The sequence below is a fragment of the Amphiprion ocellaris genome, chromosome 3 (genome assembly GCF_022539595.1).
Source record: "Amphiprion ocellaris isolate individual 3 ecotype Okinawa chromosome 3, ASM2253959v1, whole genome shotgun sequence".
Classification (NCBI taxonomy): domain Eukaryota; kingdom Metazoa; phylum Chordata; class Actinopteri; family Pomacentridae; genus Amphiprion; species Amphiprion ocellaris.
Window position 1 is genome coordinate 14,759,986 of NC_072768.1, and position 22,412 is coordinate 14,782,397.

At 40.7% G+C, this 22,412-nt stretch overlaps 1 protein-coding gene across 7 annotated transcripts in view; it reads left to right on the forward strand.

Moving 5' to 3' along the window:
* LOC111587600 (neuroplastin-like) overlaps positions 1-22,412 on the forward strand; it is a 39,443-nt gene extending 17,031 nt beyond the window's left edge. The window contains exons 1-10 of one of the 7 annotated variants that reach the window (XR_002748092.3): positions 4,955-6,176; positions 11,082-11,505; positions 12,297-12,458; positions 13,168-13,386; positions 14,509-14,655; positions 15,347-15,587; positions 16,738-16,902; positions 19,127-20,917; positions 21,426-21,508; positions 21,960-22,412. Coding sequence is in view for 4 of the 7 variants with exons in the window: in XM_023297615.3 (XP_023153383.2) it covers positions 5,521-6,176; positions 11,082-11,505; positions 12,297-12,458; positions 13,168-13,386; positions 14,509-14,655; positions 15,347-15,587; positions 16,738-16,902; positions 19,127-20,694 (3,582 nt within the window). In the remaining 3 variants the exon portion in view is untranslated. Of the gene's footprint in view, positions 1-4,952; positions 6,177-11,081; positions 11,506-12,296; positions 12,459-13,167; positions 13,387-14,508; positions 14,656-15,346; positions 15,588-16,737; positions 16,903-19,126 lie in introns of those variants that run through there. The other 6 variants (XR_002748091.3, XR_004846381.2, XM_023297615.3 and 3 more) reach the window with 6 other exon arrangements.

The following is a 22,412-nucleotide window of genomic DNA, read 5'->3' on the forward strand; positions in this document are numbered from 1 at the left end:
TTCACCTGTCAGTGGTTCTAATGTTGTTTCCAATCAGTGTATATTTCCCTCCTGTGGTATTATCTTAACACTAGCGGGCAGCAAATTCAGCACATTATTTGAGGAAATTGCTGCATCACAGCAGAGGAGGGCGCTATTTTGTTTCAGGTTTTGTTTGAGTCCAGGTCAGAGATGCTGATGGGTTCTGCAGCATTTTGTAACTATTACCAGCTGGAGAATAATGAACTTTTGGAATGTTTGTGTGTTTTTATCTTTTAAAGTGGTCTATTAATTGTTTGGACCTAATTCAGGGTGATATAATAATGCTGTTTTTTGGGATTAATTTGTCAACAGGATTCAACAGTAATAAAATCTGTCCACTTGTAGAGAAAAGAGACATCTGTGACTTTGTGAAGCCTAAAAAAAAAAAAAAAAAACGCTAAACTGCTAGAAGGAAAGAACACAACTTTTGACAAAATGATTTGTTGTTCTCTCTCTGTGGGTTAATCTCTGATGTCAGGTGAAATTTAAATCACCCTGATGGACTAGTTCAAAAACGGGGCAGTGGGGTGTTTTAATAACATATCTAAAGGTTTCTCGGAAATTAATGGAGAGATTTATGTTGTATTTTTATTCAGTAGCCTATTTTGGACTTTAGTTTAGCTGTAACAAAACACGTGATGCCGAAGATTAGTGCAATAAACACCATGTAAATGCAGCGTGGGTCTGTGATCTGTCAGATGTGAAGGATTTAATGGCATTTAGTAAACAAGTTTATCCACCATGTTCCAGTGGAAAATTTTGTTGCTCAGAACCTTTTTGTTTGTCTCATCAGACCTAAATTATCATCTTATTTGGAAATTACTAAATGCGGACTTGTTTTTTTTTTTTTAACTTCTTCCTTTGGAGAAATAAGGAGCTAAAGAGTAAATCAACTGAAGACAAATTGTCCTTTCCAGTTTGAGGATAACACAAGGAAAGCAGGATTCTGTTGTGCCAATAGGCTTTTCACTGAGTCCTCTCCTTAGCAACCTTATGGATCAATGAATAGATAAATAAGAGAAAATCCCGACTGACGTTGGGTAAGAGGCAGAGTCTCCAGTCCATCACTTGGCTATTACAAACAGACAGACAAACATTCTAGCTCACGGCCAGTTTAAAATCACCAGTTAACCTACCATTAATGCATGTGGCACAAGGAGAACATACAGGCTCCGCACAGAAAGGCTCTGACAGGTTTGAACTAAAAACCTTCTTGCTGTGAGCAAACAGTGATAACCATTGCACCATGCATTTATAATGAATGTAAAAGAAATTTAAATATAGCTACGAAAATATAGCTATGTGCTGATCATAGCAACAGTGTTTCCTCTACATTCGTTCAGCTTTTGATGTACCATCACACGAGGAACATCACCACCACAGCTACATAGAAAGTTAAAAAGATGTATTAGTGATTCATGTCAAGATCATGGGAAGATTAAGTGATGGAAAGGAAAAATAGAATATGTAATTTATGCAGTGATAACTTTGTTTAAGTCAGAGAAAACTAAAGCAATCTGTAAACTTTCTGAAAAATGTGTTAAAATCCTTGAAGCAATTTAGATAGTTTTCACTTTCACTCCTCTTTGCCTAGAAGTGTGTATTCATATTGTTCGTATTCAATACTGCTTTAGATAACTCAATAAATAGAATGAACTGGAATGAAAGAAAAGCGAGCAAAGCTAGTGCAGTGCCTACGGTGACAGGCAAAGGAGATGTCAGTCAGTACTAAAAGTCAAATCTTCACATCTTCAAACTCACTGCAACTCTTCAGGTATCCAGCAACACACACACACACACACACACACACACACACACACACACACACACACACACACACACACACACACACACACACACAGGTACAGACCGAGTTTCCTTCATTTATTAGTGAGACGTGAGAAATCAATGAAAAACTAAAGTTCATGCTGTATGTCGATCTTAGAAGAGAGTCAGCTCTGAGAACGGATAAAATACAGTCGAAACTTCAATTTGACAAATTTCTGATACTGTTCATTTATAAGCCAATCAAGTTTTCTTTTAGATCATATCATACCGTTACCTCAGTAGCTGATTATTTTAAGGCTTTTTAATTAGAGCCCAACTGATATATTGGTCAGATTATACTGTCAGATTGACTCATTGCACAGATATATCAGTACTGATTTTAAAAATCAGTTTTTAACAGTTGAGATGATTTAGAAATGGTGTCATTATATAGTTTGTCCAGCATCATCACTCAGCACTGTCTGCAGCACATGTAGCTGAGTACTTATCACAGTTGAGCAGATGGTGCTGTGGAGTCCAGCAGTGTCTTGACTAATTTGTAGACTACATTTCTAACAAAGGTAATAAACAAAGACCCCATAATTTTTCTTTCTGACATGTGTATTGGTATTGAAATTTCTTATTCCCTTAAAATCGGTGTTGGCATCAACCACAAAATCCAGTACTGATAATGCTTTAAATTATGATCTTAAATTAGGATCAGACTAAGACCAGAGGAAGGCTGTTTCTCATGAGTTGATTATACGAATTATGAGAACACTGTCAAAATGTCATTTTGATGTCCGAAAAGCTCTTATTTTAAATCCTCCTTTTTTTTATCGCCTGACTCAGGTTGCATGTTGACTTTAAAATCTAATCTGTTTAAACTGAAAGACAGAAAAGTGTTTGTCATGTGATCACATATTTATGTGCTTCTCATTTCATGTTTTGTGACTATTTTTCCAATGAGGTGCTAAATTCATTCAAATTTGACAGTTGATAACAGCAGTAAAGTGACACATGCAGTACCCCATAGATTAAACTTCAAACGGCATGTATTATGGTTTCAAATCGCAAGCAAAAAACAATTTAAGCATAACATGATATACATTGAACATGAAAATCAACCTTGTGTATAATATGGAAGAAGCCATAATCTGACATAAATCAATCCTGACTACAAATTGCAAATAATCACAAAAACACTGACTTTTGAATTTCACAGTAAGTAGTAGAGTATTCACATTCATTCTATATGATTCTTTTTCTTAAAAATAAAGTTACATTTTTAGAAGTTGCCAAAGTACATAAGTTACCGCTTCTCAAAATTGTAATCTGCTGTAGTATTCAAGTGAATTTAGTTGTATTGAGTCAAGGGTTGTTGTGAATTAATCAATATTGACCATAACTGATATTTAAAAATGTTATTAACAATCCAGAATCAGTAATTGTATAGCTGATACTTCAACATACAGTACAGTTATAGACTCTCTCCACATACACTTGTGTTGTTAGTGTAATTCATCTGTCAAAAAATAGAAAATAAAACATGCAATAAACAAAGTACAAGCAATTATTCATTTTTCTTGTTTTTTTCAATTTTTAAAAAATAAATGTCACAAATATATTATTGTTGTGAAGTCTTTTGACCATGATAGTGGTGCCGTGAAAATCTGGAATAGTTACAGCTAACTGAAACACGTGTTAAAGATCAGACCAAAGAGTCAAGTTAAATTCAGTCCATGGTGTCAAAGTTGCAAGAGATGGAAATAACACAGTCAGCCTGCTAGGAGTGACGATTGGAGTGGACTAAAAAAGGCACAGAGTGTGGAGTCCTGATCTGGAAGGCTGCAAAGTTGAAGTGCAGATGCCAAAACACACTGTTTCAGCGCTGTGTAGAATCATTACAGAAAGAAATAACCACAAATAACAATCAGCAATAAATAAAGGGGGGTAACCTGAGAAAATGTTTCGATTTTTTTTGTATTTTGTTTAATTCGTGCTATTTTACATCCCTGTCTGACCATTGATGGGGAAAATTAAAAGAAATGATTGAAGTGAAGGAACAGTCATCTCTGTTGCATAAGTAGCACGCTGTCAGCGCTGAATTCTGATAAAGGAACATTTGGATTAGTTTGTCAATGTCTCACAAGGAAATATTTTGGCAGAAACAAACTGTTCAGTTCTCCTTGTCAGCTGGCTGTGTGCCATATGAAATTGCTGTATGGTTTAAATCAATTTAGTGACATTTGCATTGAATCACACAACCGCAATGCAGTCAGCTGTCAGCAACCTTTCACCAAATTAATTTGCCATGTCGTTCTGTGTAAGGCAAGTGTCCCATCATTTCTATATGACCGAAAGTGTCTTCTTACGTTCATTAAAATGAAACACTGCAGCAGGACAGGGAATAGGTGACCAAACAGGTTGAAGCTCAGTGTAATATATTAGTTGTGAACTCTGCAGCAGGTACGTAACTTTCAATAAATTCAGCATTAGAGGGGGAATTATTGACCATTATACACACAAAATGTCTACCATGTGAAGCTGCAGGTTTAGGGTTGATCAGAAAATGTAAAATCGGAAACATTAACTTCAGTGTGGCAGTTTAGGTACATCAGCTCCTGCACTATAATGATGTTGTTCTCTATAGGTGAGGTAGGCAGTATAATGAGGGTGAGGGGAGATGGATTACAGGTATTATTGCAAAGATTTTTACACATTTTGCAGCTTGGTAAACTTACAGTATCCATATCTAATGCTGTATAGAGTCAAACATGCTGTAACTGTACATTGACATGTTGGAACATGGCCTTTTTTTAATCTATTTTGTGTATGTCTGCAATTTTTTAACAGCGTGTGTTGTCTTGTGGTTGTTGCTTTAATGTCACAGTATCATAATCTGTCATGCAAACGCGTTCCGCAGGTATGCAAACTGTTGTTCATAGATGAGCCTTTAAGTTGCAAGTGTCACTTCCATCATTATTTTGGCACCACATCAGTGTTGTTCACCAGTTACAGGCCTGATCCATAAAGAACACAGACAGCTCAGCCCATCACATCCCTCCTCTGTCTCTCAACTAGAGTTAACTACCAACTCCAAGGCTGGATCGCATCCTTGAATCATCCTCTCCAGTTGTCCTGACTGGGCGGGGTGAGCGCATGTGCCATCCAGGCTTCTATGGCAAGCCGATAGATTAGTCCCATCGATATTCACGTTATTAGAAAGCGGCAGGCTGATGGATCAGTGATGTGAGCGCTGTTTGGACGCTGGTGCCAGCTGCGTGCATGTGCGCGCGTGTTCACCTTGCACTGAGGGAGAGCTCAGACATTTCGGGGAGGTGGAGATCATGCTTTGTCATTGAGGAGCTCAGCAGCAGCAGCAGCAGCAGCAGCATTCTCCCACTCCGGCACGTCCGACGCTCAGCATGCTGCATCCTGATGCGCTCCCGTCTGCACTCACTGAGCTCACCTGGATTTACGTGCATTTTCTCGTTCACCGCTTTCACATGACTGTCTGATGGAAGCGGCCGCGTTTCGTTGACGCATCTCAATGTTTGAACCGGAGGAGAGCGGCACGTCCCAAGTGTCAGATAAGATACGACCTGTCCTGCGGATGCGCCGTCACCGCTTTGCCTCCAGTGGCACCCCAAGTGTACGAGATTCATGATTCATCCCTGTGTTTTCACGGGCTGTCCTTAGAGCGCACCTCTTCTTCTCCCCGCACAAAAAATGGAAAGATTCCAGTCTTCCATGCGCAAACGGCTGTACAGCTTGCCGCAAAACATTGGGCAAAAACCCTTTGTGATTGACGAAGGAGACAACGGCGACAAGGACACTAAGAGGAAAAGTATTCGGCTAAAACATTTGTCCTCTCCGTCTCCCGCCAGCAGTTGCAAGAGCATTGACGAGGCCAGGAGCGAAGATTTGGACAGGGACGTTACTGTGAGGACCAACTTGAACGGGGACTGTCGCTTTTTCAGGGGGAGCATCTCTTCCATCACCGGGCGGCATCCTCCGGAGTCGGATGTGGCGGAGCAGCGGCGCCTCATCCCCGAGGCTGACGCCGGAGCCAACGAGAGTTTCTCCGATGTGTACGGCCCCGGGGCCCAACAGCCGGCAACCGGTGGACTGATTTGCGCAGCCGGGCAACCGTCACTGTTTGACCAGTCAAGTTTCATCAAGTTGGAGGGCACCGAGCAGATCATCCCCGAAGATGACAGGCTGTACCAAGCCGGCTTCATGCACCGGCAGTTTGGAGCGATGCTCCAGCCGGGAGTCAACAAGTTCTCCGTGCGGATGTTGGGGAGTGAGAGGGCCGTGGAGCATGAGAGGGAGCGAGTAAAGTCTGCAGGCTTCTGGATAATCCACCCCTACAGTGATTTTAGGTAACTGATGTGCTCAAAAACCTTTCTTTGCAGGCTGTAGCTACTGCTGCAGTGATCCTGTCACACGTTTTAGGCTCTTTGGGCCTACAGAGATAGAAAAACATCATTCTGAGATTGGAAACTTGGTGAGACAAAGACTCGCTAACCATGAGTGTTTTCTTCAACTACTGTGATGATAATAACATAACCATGATGAGTGGAGGATAGGCTGTATCCTAAGCTGAATGTGCCACCTTCAATAGATAAATGGCTTAACTTCTGAAAATAATCATTTTTAAGTCATTCTTTCAGGGGAACATTTGATGCACCATAAAGAACTTGACTGGCATCTCAAAATCCTCTTATAATTTAGCTGTCATTGTGATTTATATTATACATATGCAAGATATAAGCCCAGCTTTTGTTTGGCCTACAAATGTGTGTGTGTGTGCAGTTAAATTCCCACAGAAACAGCCTATATAATTGTCTAACCACATTTCTGTGCAGTTTTCTGTTAATTTATTTTACGCACCAAACTAAGCCAACCTGTAATGCCCTAATTTGCCGGCCACGCTGTACCGCAGAATTCTGTTTATCGCCACCATCGAGAGATTTTCCTGACATTTAACCTTGAAGCTCACTGTCATCATATTTTTACTGGTCAGTTGTATGCCGATGTGTTTTACTGCAGTTTTTTTCCACTCATCTGAATTACACTTTTTTTTTTTTTTTTTATCATTTAGCGAGGGCAGTGGATTACAGAGAGTGCAGCAGGGGCTTGGAAATGGGGTAATCAAAATAGGGTAACATGACCATTCAAGATATTAGAAGCACACATCAGTGGAGATTATTACAGTACAATTAGTCTAATGGAGCGGAGATGGTGTGGACGGGGAGGGGACACACCACAAAACACACACAGAGCAGAGAGACAGAAAGAGATATTGAAATGAAAATGATGTTGTGAGGAATCAGGACACCCAGCTGTCGACTCTGTTGGAAGCTGTGAGGTGTCATTACTTCATGCTCGGTTTGGGCCACACTTTGGGTTTTACTGCTTGGTTCGGGCCTCTAAAGGTGAATGCTTTATCCTGCAGATCCCATTTGAAGTTACAGATGTGAACCTTTGCAGCACTAAAGATTATTCCGGGATTTTGTGGCACTGTCGAATCCAGCATTACAGGTTTTGATCCTGCAAACAGGCGACTCCACTCCCTGACGTCTAAAGCAGTTGTGAGCTACCATGCTGAGTGTTTCCATGACCACTGTGCATCAGCTCTTCATAGTGTAACCCATGTCCCCTTCTTGTATCTTTTTAGAAATACAGTCTCTGATGTTTATGCCATCAGTAACTGCTGTCCTTAATTACAGCCTTCTGTGGATACAGCAGCAGACACACTGAACTGGCACGCTGCGTAAATATGGTTAATATGATTGCTGGTGGGCCTGAGCCACAGTACAGGTGTGTGTTAAGCCACTGAGCTGCATGCAGGCTGTTGTGCTTCAGCTGCGCTCTGGCAACAAGAGATAAGTATCTCTAGTACAAATGTGATCCCTTTTTCAGCTGTCCTGATTGATCTAAGCTCCTTTCACCATTTTAAGCCTTTTTGTGTTCACTTGGCTCGTAACTCCCCTCCCTTTGTGTTCTCATGCTCTTTAACGTATTTGCACTCTGACCCAAATAGTGCAAGATTCCTCTTTGCAACAATCGAGGTCCACAGACCCCATGACTGTCAGCTTTATTTTGATGGTAACACCAGATTACTCCAGCAAGATGTTGGGCAGAATGCTGTGTGCACAGTCAGCTGATGAGCCAACAGGATGGTCTGCAGGGGATGGCAGTAATGTACTGTTCCCTGCAGACCTTTTTTTATTTTTTTTTAATTTATTTATTTTTTATCCAGCTGTTCCAGGGTTGTGCAGCACTGTGACGTGTGCAGAGCAGTAATGCTAACTACTCAACATCTGGCTGATGGGAGCTGACTTCTGGAGATGACATGGATTCCCAGGAGATAACGGTGGATTTAGCCAGAGAGGGGAAGTGCAATTAGGACCAGTGTGTCACTGTAGAGACAATGGGCAGATGTAGAGCGAAATGCAAATGCTTTGTTTGGCAGAGAACAACAGAAAGCTGATTAGAACAAATGGCCACCCTGTTCTCACTGGTTCCTGCTTTTTGTGATGTTCTCCTGTGAAGGTTGGGTCTAAGTAAATAAACTCTGAAAGGTGCAAGTGGAGGATCGCCTGGTTACAGAATATGACTGGTCACATCTGCATATTTCTGAACCAAATCATACATCGTTTGGAAGCGCAAAGAGTCACGATTCAGGCTGTGATTTTTAAGATACTACTACTACAGCAATAATAGATTCTAAATTTGTAATGAGAGTTCACACTCTCATTTTCTGGGGCCACATACTTGTTGAATCACTCTGTGCTGCAAACTTTTCTCTCTAACAGTTCAACCAACAATATTCTTTCAAGCTTTTAGTATTTTGAAATAGAAAGGGGGTGAATATTAAAGCGCTGTCTTGTACATATGACTCATTCACGCCCAGCAAGTGTTACAATGTCAGTAACAGAGAGCTGCTCTCTGTGGCTCCGAGCTGTTTCTCTATCAAATGGCAACACCCATAAACATTGTCATCACATGCAGATACTCCACCTTTCTCTCTCAGTCTAAAGTTTTGAATCATACCTGTTGATGACATGATTTTCCATCTCTAATCTTGAAGTGTCTCCCATCACACAAGTATCCTGAAGTGTTGTAATGTATGGATGCTCCTGCAGCTTTTTATGGCCCTTTAGGTGTGTCATGCTCCTGTTGAATTGATCAACTGATAATTAGGTCACTGAAATTGATTAGACCTATAATCACACGCACAAATTTTCTCTTCCTGCGTTCACATGCACAGTTGGTAAACAAACACATCTTATCCACTGTGTGAATGAGCTGCACATGACTGTATGTCTCCTGAGGTGCTTTAAAGAATTCAGATAATGTCGTCAGTATCTGAAATCAAGGGGATAAAGGTTTCAGATAGCTATAATATCCAACGGTAAACAGCTAGAGATGGTCTCAGATTATGTGACTTTATTCCAACTTAAAATGAGGCTCTAATTAGCCACATATCTAATGAGACTATAAATGTGATGAAAAATGCTTTTGAATGCGCTTAAAACTGCAGATTTTACTGTAAACAACTAATAGCAGCCGCTTTTATCATCCGATTATACATGGAATTGACCACAGTGCTTCTGAAACTTGTGAAAATCAATATTTCCTCATGAGCAATTCAGATGAATTCCAATAGCCCATTTTCTTCTTTCTCCCTGTGGCCTGAGGTCTGATATTGAGCTGAATTAGAGAGCCATCGTTATTGTCTAGAATAAACCCATTTCTTGCTTTGTGCATGTTTATGCTCAGTGAGTTTGTTTGCAGTGTTACCGCTCATTTGAACATAAATCTACTGGGTTTTGAGTTACAGTGTGAGACTGCAAGTTGCACAGCGATTAATTTCTATTTAAAGTTTCTACACGTCCAGATTTGCTTTGAATATGCAGCACACGCTCAGTATGCGCACGGACACAGCCGAGTCAGATTCTTGCTTTTAAAGTGTTGTGTGAACCAAACAGCAGCCTTTCATAAAATTTGGTTTCTATTCATGATCTGTTCCAGTGTCTGTTTTTGTTGTTTTTTTTTTTTAATCACTTCTCTTAAAGAAAACAGAGCAAAAAGTTCAAAACCAGTGCTTTTAAAAGGGATGCAAGTATTTTCATTCTTAATTCATCGGTTCATTATTTTCTCAATTGATATATAAAATCGCTAAATATTCCTGGAGTCAAACGTGACATCGTCTTATTAGTTTTTTCACTGACTTATAGTCCAACACCCAGAGGTATTTATTTCACTGTCTGATAAAGAAAAGCATTAGTTTCACATATTTCAGAAGCTGGAACCAGCAAACCTTTGACATTTTTGTGAAAAAATAATATGATTAATTAAATACAACACCAGCTGCTAACAGGGCCCCTTAGTGGTTTGATGTTTTGTGGCGGCCACTACGGCCCTGCAATGATTCATCAATTAGTTGTCGACTATTAAATTAATTGTAGCTCTTTTGATAATTGTTTAATAGCATGAGTGATTTTTTAAAAGAAAAATAGCTGAAATTCTTTGATTCCAGTCTCTTAAATGTAAATATTTCCAGTATTGTTTACTTCTTAAGCTGAACATCTTTGATTTGAGACATTTGGACATTTTGTAGACTGAGCAACTAATGGAGAAATCAAGAAAAGGATTAACAGAGAATGAAAATAATCGTTAGCTGCCGGCTTGATATCGACCTTTATTGCACATTTCCCAATTTCTCTCCACCCTCATTTCTCTTAATCTCTGCACTTCAAACTTCTAATGAAGGCACAGAAGTGACAAAACAAATTACTTCAAAAAAACTTGTGCGACTGGAGGTGCAGGGATGCCTGCAGTCTGATGGATGCCACTAATGCAAACTGACATGAAGTGTTCGACTCAGTTATTTTGTCAAATGTGTGAGTGAAGTTTGAGTCTGTTGCTGACATGCTGAGGTTCAATACCAACATGAATATTTGTGTCTTTTGATTCCTTTGTAGCAGAAACACATTACTTTTTCATATATAGAAAAAAGCAGCCAATTCAGTTTTAAAAAGTTGGAATGTAGCTTATGGGAAACTTTGAAGTGCTGGCTCATATTCTCAACAATATTGTATGTTCTTCTACTGTATTTGGTATGATGCTGTCCAGACATATGTGTCGGATTTATTGTGTTGTTGACATTTTGTAGACATATGTTGGTTCTTTTATTGTGTCACATAAACGGGGAAAAAAAACGAGAGCCTATATCTGAGGCTAGCTCACTGAGTTATCTCCATCTCTGTGTGCCTCAGGTTCTACTGGGATCTGACTATGCTGCTGCTGATGGTGGGAAACCTCATCATCATCCCTGTGGGCATCACCTTCTTCAAAGACGAGCACACGCCGCCCTGGATCGTCTTCAACGTGGTGTCGGACACCTTCTTCCTCCTGGACCTGGTCCTCAACTTCCGCACAGGCATCGTGAAGGAGGACAACACGGAAATCATCCTGGACCCGCATCAGATCAAAGTCAAGTACCTGAAGAGCTGGTTCGTGGTGGACTTCGTCTCCTCCATACCCGTGGACTACATCTTTCTTATCGTAGAGACACGCATCGACTCAGACTTTTACAAGACGGCCAGAGCCCTGAGGATCGTCCGATTCACAAAGATCCTCAGTCTGCTGCGGCTGCTGCGACTCTCCAGACTCATCCGCTACATCCACCAGTGGGAAGAGGTAGACGAGGACAGGCACTTTAGAGCTTCATTTAAGATGTCATACCCGCTAACTGTGAACAGCTGCTCGGATGATTAAAGTGTTTTAGGAGAGTCTGAAGAAAGAACTAAAGCAATTAGTCTACAGAAAATTAATTGCAAAAATCTTCATGATCATTTTAGCGCTTTTTTTTTGCCCCAAATCCTTTTCTTCTGCCTTTTAATATGCACATTTGAAGTCTTTTCCAATAGTTGCTGTGAGAATATGTGATATATGTCCTATTATTCCTACCAGATTAGTTGCTAATGTAGATGGTTAGCTGCAGTTTTACTCTGTAATGCTTCTCTTTCTTTAGTGTCGTGCGCAGTGAGATTTCTCTTATATTGGTAGACTTCTCTTAGATCGTGACCCAGCCAGTGCAAATACATTGCAACTTTCCATACCAAGAAAAAAGCACATAATCCTGCCGTCGAGATAATTTGTTCACCTGCTTTTAAGACGCACTCACTCAAACACAAGCAACTTTCTTAATAACAGATATTTGCCTGCATTATCTTATTTTTATAATTCCATCCCCACTGGCCATTAATGTTGCAGATGGTTACTCAACACTGAAACAGCCTCTGGTGGTCTCTAGAAGATTAAGTGCGGTCTGGTATTGGATGCTCATGTTCGTCAGCACACAAGGCACCTACTGTATAGTTCAAATCCTCTCATTGCATGAGAGAGAGTTGAAATTCTATAGATTTATTTACAAAGAGACATGCATTTCATTGTTTCATTTCACTTAATGCTGACACTCTGTGTCATAGATTTTCCACATGACGTATGACCTGGCCAGCGCCATGGTGCGAATCATGAACCTGATTGGTATGATGCTGCTGCTGTGTCACTGGGACGGATGTCTGCAGTTCCTGGTTCCGATGCTGCAAGACTTCCCTGCTGACTGCTGGGTTACCAGAAACAAGATGGTGGTAAGTGGATTATTTATGAGTCAGACAGCATCCAAATGTATTCCTGTCAAAAGCACATGGGGACCATTTAAGCATATTTATATATAAGTTTCAGTAGTTGTTAGCATGACAGTATAGATTGTAGCAAAGTTATCTCGCAGCTACAGACACTCAACTTTTTCATAGATATAAGACCTTTTTAAGGGTTTATTGTAACTCCTTATGTGAAGAATCCATAACTGGATCCTGGTATATAAACAGATAATGATTGACAATATATTGTGACATATAGAACATTACAAAAACATGACATTATAGTAACTGGACAGACTGTATATCAATCAACACCTAAAACATCCTCATATTTGCTCATAGCTGCTTTCTGCTGTGATTTTAAACAATGTATTTTTGGGTTATACGCTGCATATATATATATATATATATATATATATATATATATATATATATATATATACGCTGCATATATATATATATATATATATATATATATGATAAAGTGTCACTGCTTACAGCTGAAACTGAAGTAGATTTCCCAAAAATTCAACTGACTCCATAAGATGGGAGCTATGAGTAAACACGTTAAGAATGCCGACAAACCTGGAGAATAAAGGTCGTCATCAGTGTTCGTAAACTCACACAGACATGATGCAGCATTAATGCTGTGGAGATTTTGATAAGCTTTCTCTTTCCTCCTCCACGTCCCTCACAGAACGACACTTGGGGTCAGCAGTACTCCTATGCCCTGTTCAAGGCCATGAGTCACATGCTGTGCATCGGCTACGGCCTGTATCCCCCCATCGGCATGGCTGACGTGTGGCTCACGATCCTGAGTATGATCGTGGGCGCTACCTGCTTTGCGATGTTTGTGGGGCATGCGACTGCACTCATTCAGTCTCTGGACTCCTCTAGGAGGCAGTACCAGGAAAAGGTGGGTGTTTGTTTCAGGCATGACTCATATTTGTCCTAGAAAATCAACATTATTTTTTAGATCCAAGGGAGAATGTAACTAAGGATAAAGCATTCACATAAATACTGTACAGTTTTGAGGTACTTGTATTAGTTGCACTTTGTGAATATTTTATGCTACATTTTACTTCTATTCTTCTACCTTTCAGAAAGGAATACTATTTAAAAGCTTTAATTATTACTTTTCAGATTATGATTATATGCAAACACACAATCAGTTTATGGAATATGATGTGGTATTATAGAAAATAACTTAAGTTGGTTAAATTAGCTATTTTTTAACTACAATAGCAAGATGTTACTCACATATTAATGCATCTGCATTAATAATTCAATAATATAGTGCATGACTTTACAATGTTATATAGTAATAGAACAACATTTCCAAGTACTTCCATTGAAGTATTGAGTTACTTGAGTAATGGTTTTAACCACAGGTTTAAATGTTGAAAAGTGACAGTTTTTTTTTATCCAATAATGATGCAACAAGTAAATCCACCTTTTTGTTTGCAAAAAACATCTTTTACACCCCGACATAAATCTTGACAGTGCGCATCAATTGATCTGAGACTGTTAGTAAGTGGGAAAGGAGAGAGAAACGGAAAGAAATCATGGTCACTTTCTGACATAAATAGAGAGCTAATAGGAGTGAAGCAGAGGCTTGCAACACAAAATGTCATACATACATATTCTGGTTCCGCTGACCATTTCTGATGCTTTGCCGTTAGAGTACACTGCTGAAGGGCACAGTAGTTAATGTTATTAGCCGTAGCCTGCAGAGCGCAACTGTAATTGTCAGATGGGGCAGAGTCACAACATTGCACTGTGGGCAGGTTTCACAGATGGCCTGACAGTTGACTGTTAACATAATGAGACACATTATAGTCCACCTCTGAGCCAGCACATCAATCACTTTAATATATTCATTTTGACATGACTTTGCATGTCTTAGATGCAAATGCAGCTACATTGCAGTTGCAGTCACGAGCATTTTCTTGAAGGTTGTTCGCAGTGTTTCATTAATTAATTAATTAAAATCATTAATTTTGTCATTTCATTAACTGCACTGTTGTTGCCGTTGCAGTATAAACAAGTGGAGCAGTACATGTCCTTCCACAAGCTCCCTGCCGACATGCGCCAGAGGATCCACGACTACTACGAGCACCGTTATCAGGGCAAGATGTTTGATGAGGAGAGCATTTTGGAGGAGCTCAACGAACCGCTACGAGAGGTCAGCTGTCATCCACGTTGATGCTGTTGTGTGATTTATAATGACTCTGATTATTCATAATGTTGGTTTCACAGTTTCACAAAAAAAAAAGAAAAATAGACGACTCTTTACTTTAAGGATGCAAACGTGGCCATAGACATATGTTCAGAATGTATTTGTGAACATCTTTGCCAGCGTGAAAAAGATAATGACAATATAGGGTATATACAAGCACAGATGTATATTATACCGAATTTTTCATAGGAGAATTTTAATTTTTTTTTTTACAAACACTGTAATAGTAAACAAAGACTTTGCTTATATCTGCCTACAGCTGCATTATACTGTTAGGAGCGAGATTTAAGGTAAAATGTCACTAAAAATGTCTTAAATGTAGTTTGTCAGGCTCTCAGTGGTACATATGTGAATAAATTAAGCGAACATCCTTATTCTAAATGGAGTACAGTGTATTATTTATTTAATCTAATATGGCTGTCTTACTTTGCATGATAATGTTAATAGTCATGTAATCTGATTAGTAATGGCTGGAGACTGTAAGAGGACAGAGAACCTCATTAACGGAGCACTAAGCTGTTAACCATCCTGCTTTTATAATGATTGAAATGTACACATGTAGCAACACAGCCCTGTGCGCAGCGATGGCCATGCCTCAGCAGAACATTAAAACACATTTTTTCCATGTCTTCTGCAGGAGATCATTAACTTTAACTGTCGTAAACTGGTGGCCTCCATGCCCTTGTTCGCCAACGCCGATCCTAACTTTGTCACGTCCATGCTGACCAAACTGCGCTTTGAGGTCTTCCAACCGGGCGACTACATCATCAGAGAAGGAACCATCGGCAAGAAAATGTATTTCATCCAGCACGGGGTCGTCAGTGTCCTGACCAAGAGCAGCAAAGACACCAAGCTGTCCGACGGCTCTTATTTTGGAGGTAAAATGTGCACACAGCCTGCTGCACTGCATGCTAATATATCCTGCAGCATGTAGTGGGTCAGCTGAATGTGTGTAAAGGAGTGGTGATTGTATGATTTGTTTTGATTTATTTTGCCCAGGCACTCAGCAGATTAACTTCCCTGACTATTGCAGCTGGGAAAAATTGTCCACATCATCTTCTTAAAAGGGCTCCGGACTAAGAGGAGCAAAGCTTTGTGATCTTTGATTCCATCTGTGGGGTTTTCCTCCTTGTTAACACCATATTTAAAGCTAAAATCCAGAACTTTCTATTTGTTGTCTCCTTGCTTACGTCAGCCCAACCTGTTGTTTGTATCCAGCTGTGCAGCAAAGTGAAATGTCATCAAATGTCAACTAGGAAGTATAAATATATAAACCATTTTGCATTTTTATGTGAAAGTGTCAACACCCAACCTGAGAAACCAAAGTGTAGAGATTATTTCTGACCGCATTTTAATGTTTATTCACACAGCAGGTAAAAATATCATTGTATTAATCCTGAACCATATATTTTGGCTAAAATTTATTTAGCACAGCTAAAGACACACAGATGTGAAAATGGTAAACGAGGACAGAAAACGTCCAAACCAACACACAGGATAAATATGTCGGAAATCCTGTGTTGTCATGTGTAATAAATGGATTAAATTGATAAACGGGACAGGAAAGAGAGCGTGTGAGTCTGTGTGTGTGCTTGTGTCTATATCCTCAATATGTCTGTCCTGAAAAATATGTCTACTCTTTTTTTCTCTCTCTCTCTTTTAATGGCGCATTATTTTATTTTTCTGATCTGGCACGACAGACGAGGTCAGAACAAACTGTAAGCTGCAGAAATTGCATTAAGTGCTCCATCTGTGAGCTTCAGAGGCATCGGTCTTTTCGTGCTTTATCATCTCACATTAATAATACTATTTTAGACTTTTCTTTTGTGAATGGATCTAAAGAAGACATGATTTCTGTTGTGGTGTATCATAAAACTTGTGTAAGAAGGGGGGAAGTTATTATATAAGACTGAATAACTGTGACCCATTTTTTTAATCTGGGGTGTTAATACCTGTCTTGGACTCTGCAGGGAGTCTTTTAAAGTAGATGAACCAACTACTGAACTTTCTTTGCCTCTCTCCCTGCAGAAATCTGCCTGCTAACCCGGGGCAGAAGGACAGCCAGCGTGCGAGCTGATAACTACTGTCGGCTTTACTCTCTGTCGGTGGACAACTTCAACGAGGTGCTGGAGGAGTATCCCATGATGAGGAGGGCGTTTGAGACTGTGGCCCTGGACCGCCTGGACCGCATTGGTGAGTAATTATTGAAAAAATTAAATCTGTTTACAGGACCCATTTTAATTATTTAGATTTTTACGCTTAATTTTATTTTTGTTTTAAATCAACTCCTATTGCATTCAAATCAGTGTTCATTTCACCTGTAGCAGTTTCATAAATAAGTGCTACTGGTGGAGGAAAAAAATACTACAGTGATGGTAGCAGCACCGACTGACTGAACTTGTGACACATATTTAAGCACAGCATCCAGCAAAGCCATTCTAACAGTTTAATAACAGCAAACAAGGATGAATTGATGTTTTTTTTTCTTCCAGTGAATAAAAAGTAAATATTACAAATCAGAACACTCATATTAAATGATGCGAAGCAAATCAGATCATCATCATTATTGTCACATCATTAATGCGTCTGTAATCGTGGTGTTTTGGATCTTCCTCTGACTTTATTAAACACAGGAATCCCATATGAATGCGAGTCAAGATGATTTGTGTACTCGTCAAGAAAAAAAAGTGAAATATGAACTAACTTAATTATTGATAAACTTAATAAGCACAGCTATGTTGTTCTGCAGTTTGCAAAGGTTGAGAGGAGAGAAGAGAGTTGGTATGCCCAAAAATGTGGCATTTATATGGTTTTGCAGTTCATTCATTCAACATTTCTTTAAACTTGGAATACATGAAGGTATGGAGGCCTCATTTATAATGTACAGTGAATCTAGGCACACATAAGAAACCTGGATAACAATGACAATAAATTACTAAAGGTCAAAGTTGCTAAAATAATAAAAATATTAATCACAACAAGTAAAAAACTAATAAATTAACACAAACGAGTGCAGCTAGAAATAAAATGAGATGAAATTAAACACCTGAATTACCCAAAGGATAAAAATCGGGTCAGCTTTAGACTGTTCTGCAGGTAATTCCAGGTTGCAGATGCACAGTAATAAGCTGGAATCTGTAGCACGATGTAATCATTTGAGCGTGTATAAAGAAATCCACATTATAAGACAGCGATACAATATTCTAAGAGGGTAAAAGTTCCTTATTGTCTGTTCTGGAGTAGAGCTACACAATGTATTGTTTCAGCATCTGTGTTACAGTGTGCATAAATAAACTCAAACACGTCATGTTCACTTTCTTTGCTGCTTGATAGAAAAAAAACTTGCACAATTCTCATTTTCCATAACTAATGTACAAGAAAAGTTTTTCTGATAGAACATAATTGAATCTGATTTAAAGGTTCTTGGATGCACAGCAAAATAAATGAGGAACACGTGCGAGACACTGAAACGGAATATTTGGTTGCAAAAGAAACGTAATATCAGCTGGATAGAAATATTTCAGCAACAGAAAAGGTGATGCTGACCAACAACAGGTCTTGCAAATTGTTGCCAACACACAAGGCAGCACAATGAATTTTGTCATCCAAAGCAGAAAACTAATTTGGAATGGTTTTGCCAGTGTTACACCATATGAGAAAGTTTCCAAGCAGTTTTGTAAAAGCTTTTAAAAAAAATAAAGAATAAAGAAAATAAATAAAATTGTTTTCTCTGCAGATGCATTATCCATTATAGAATGAGTAACTCTTCCCAAACAGAGTTATTCAAGTCATTTGGTAAAAATTCCAGTGTTTTAAGATCACAATACATGTAGACTGCAGAAAAACAAAATGTTGTTGTACCAGTTTCTTGCAGTATCATGCAGCCCTAATTCGGAATTGCAGCATAATCGGGGAATCAGGGTGTAGTAGTTCAGGGTAGGGGTGTCACAGTGTCATATTTTCAATACGCTATTATCTTATCCAAAAGAAGTCACTGTAATATGGGGACATCTATAAAAAAAATAATGCTGTCAAATTCATCTTTGACTTTGTTTACTGTGTGTTTAGCCTTCTGTGAGTGTAGGGAGATACTCAATCTGTAACCATAACTGTACTGTGTGTTCATGTTGGAATGTCAGTCAGATAGTTACTGACACTAGATTATTTGTGATATTATCGTATGTGTCTTGTTAACAATGAATTATCAGATGATAGTTAATGAAGCCATCTGCTTTCATCTACAACAGGAGTTGCATGTGCAAAATAAGAAACATTAAGATTTTGGATGCCGATGTCTTTAGTGTTTTCGTTGCACTGGGTTGGTTAGAGAGCTGCTCTCATAAGTAGAGATGCTCAGTTGTGAAAAAAATGGCAGTTTGGTGAAAATAGCAGGGCCTTATTTCTCTTTTCTTAACAGGGAAGAGGAACTCTGTTCTTCAGCATAAAGTCCAGCATCACCAAAGTTCTGGAACTCTAAATATTCATGAGAGTGAGATCATCCAAAGAATAGTGCAGCATGACCGTGACATGGCCCAGTGCACACAGCTGATCCAGACCAGCGCTGCACAAAATATAAACGCTCCTGCTGCTCCTCCATCGCCCACCCCAGTCATCTGGGCCCCGCTGGTTCAGGCTCCGCTCCAGGCTGCTGCTGCCACCACCCCGCTGGCTCTGGCCTTGGCCCACCACTCTCAGCTGCCTCCCATCCTCTTCCACCATCCTCTGGCGGCACAAACCTCTGGCTCTGGGAAGGACCCCGCCAGCCATCCAAAGAGAGTACATGTTGGAGCGAACACCTCCAGTAGCTGTGGGTCGGGGCCCGTTTCTCCTGCCATCTCTGCCAAGCTCGGATCTGGGGTTGAGATTCCCACTCTGATGTTCTCCAAGCCACAGCATCTCTCTACGGTTCCCATGTCCCCCACGCTGTCGTCACAGCCCATCTTCACCAGCAGCCTGCAGCCCCTGGCCCCTCTGCCCACCCACCAGCCTCTGCCCCATCCTCCCCACTCTGGCATCGCCTCAGTGTTCCCCATCAGCCAGGCCACTGTCTCCTACACCTGCTCCGCTCAGCTCCACTCCCAGCCCTTCCACGGTGCTATGACCACCCCACCGCTTCCATTAGGTTTACTCCAACAGGGGGCGCCAGGGAGGCTAGCTGGGCGATTCCCAGCCCCCCCAGCCTCCGCCATAAGCCCTCTGATCTCCAGCTCAGTCAGTCCAATACTAAGCCAGCTGCAGCAGACCTCTCACGCCGCCATGCAGCAGATGGGGTCCGGTCATGAAAGAGTCGGCAGGACATCCAGCGGTCTGAGCCTGCCACATTTCCCCTTCATCACCAACACTCACTCCTCCTCTGGGTTTATTCAGCCAGTGTCTGCAGTCGGAGCCGGGGCTGCAGCCTCTCTGGCCCAGCACAGCCTGGCAGGACTCCAGTCTGTTTTCCTTCCCCAGGTTCTCCCCGACCACTCGGCCCTTGCCTCCCTGGCCCAGTATGGGTCTGCAGAGGCCTCGCCTTGCTACACGCCTCCAGTCCACAGTCCGAGTATACAGAGCCCTGCGAGGGGAAGGACAGTTCACCGCAGTGAGCTCCCCAGCACCAAGACCTCTCACAGCCCTCTCACCCCTCAGACCTCATGCCCTGCCAGGGTGGCCTGTACCCTCAAAGAGAGGGCCGAGTCCTCGGTGGAGCTCTTTACCCAGGAAATAAAGACTATCTCAGGCTCTCACAGCTCTATACACCAGGAAAGGCCTTTGGCCATGAGCGGCTCCTCTGAAGGGGTAACTGGGGCGCTGAGCCCCTTCTCCTCCCCCATGGCTGTCAATAAACCCTACACCCCGATCCCCGGTCAAGCCACTCTTGTCACTCGGACACATTCAGGGCCTGAACCACAAAACCAGCCCGTTGGTGTTCAGCCTCCTCCCACTAGATCCCCTAAAATGCTAGAGAACGAACACAAACAGTCCAAACTTCCCTCCAACTTGTGAGGTTCAGACACACCCTCCTTGAATGCCTGAACAAAAAGAGTCATCATCTCCTTCTTGGCATCGTTTTAACCACTACTTTGTCAAATTTTACAGTAGGAGGGTGTGTTATTTTAATCAGATTGGAGCTCAATGGTTTCATTTTTAATCAGAGTGAATGGATAATGGATGATATTGGACAATGACGGATCATTTTTTTCTACAGGACATTTCATCTTTGAATATGGTAATAAAACGAAAATGTACTGATGGGTATATATAACACCTCATGAAAATATCAACTGTTCTGTGTATTATATTCTAACCACACTCTGTGATTTGTTCTAAGTATTTGTTTAAAACCCTCATTGTCCAGGCAATTTTGTGTAACCTTTTAGCTTCACCTGTTCAGTTGGAAAGTTGTCCACAACTGTATTCAGTTATGATTGAAACCAAAAATTGCTCTCCTCTGTTTATATCCTTTCCCACTGCTAAGAGTATCGTGTGAATGCAGGGTTCCCCCTAAAGAGATGTGAAGAGAGACAGACTGTGCACTTTGCTTATTTCAGAGATCACCTAACGTAAACGTTTAGCGTTGGCATGTCTTCCAAGATAGCTTTTCAGCAATATTGCACACCCGAATGGGTCACACAAATCAGTTCACATTAAGTAATGAATGTAATGTTTGTCTGAGTGGGAGGAGTGGGACTCAGTTTGAATGTGTTGAACATGAAGGTGATGATGTTTTTCTGTAGAATAACCAGGCAAGCCACACAACAGACGCCAACTCGCTTCAGTCTGGCAGGAACTTTGGTACAGAGCATCCAGCTGAGCCAAGGTTGGTGTGCTACTAGCATAGTATGCAATAATCTGTGTTTTTTTAAGGCTATACAAAGGTACTGTGAATCAAAGCACTTGTGTCAGTGAATGAGTTTCTGATTTTAGATATTAAAACAAGGAAACTGAATTTAAAAAAAAAAAAGCAATTGTGGATAATCAAACATCCTGAAACCAGCGATGCACTAAGATTGATGTGAATGTGTCTTGCACCAGTCAAAGGGCTAAAAGCAGTTACTTGGACACACGATTAACAAGAAACCCTGATGGGTCATATTGCTGCATATTTACCTCTTTCATTGTACAATATTTGATTGTAAAATTTGACATCTGTTGTTGAACAATTGCTGCTTCGTGATGCTATGCTGAATCAATAAGACGTGTATCACTGAACTGCTTTTTAAAACCAGACTCTTGAATCCTTCTACTTGTTAATATGTTCATGTGTTTAGACGATACATCTCTCTTTCTGGACCTGTAGCCGGCGACAAACCGTGAGCAGCTAGCCGGTCAGCAGGTCAAACCATCCGAGGATCCTGTCCACTGGCTTTAGCTGCCTGGGTGCTGAACCTGAGCTCGGCTGTGACTCTGAACACCCCGAGGAAGAGAGATACTATCAGTCACTAGCCAGTCACTGCCAATGGGCTCGATCAATCCTTCATTGCTATTCTGCTCCGACCACCTGCCAGCGGCATCTGCTCAGACTGAGTTTAAGGTTACTTTGAGTGCATTCAACTTGAAGGTGTGTGCAGGAGACAAGGTGTCAGTCATTCATCTATTTATATATTTATTTCTCATTTTGCTGCCTTTTAGCCACCAAATCTGATGATTTAATCACCTGTATGTTAGGCATATTTTATTTTAGCTACTGAATTCAATGCAATAAAATAACATATGGTCAATGA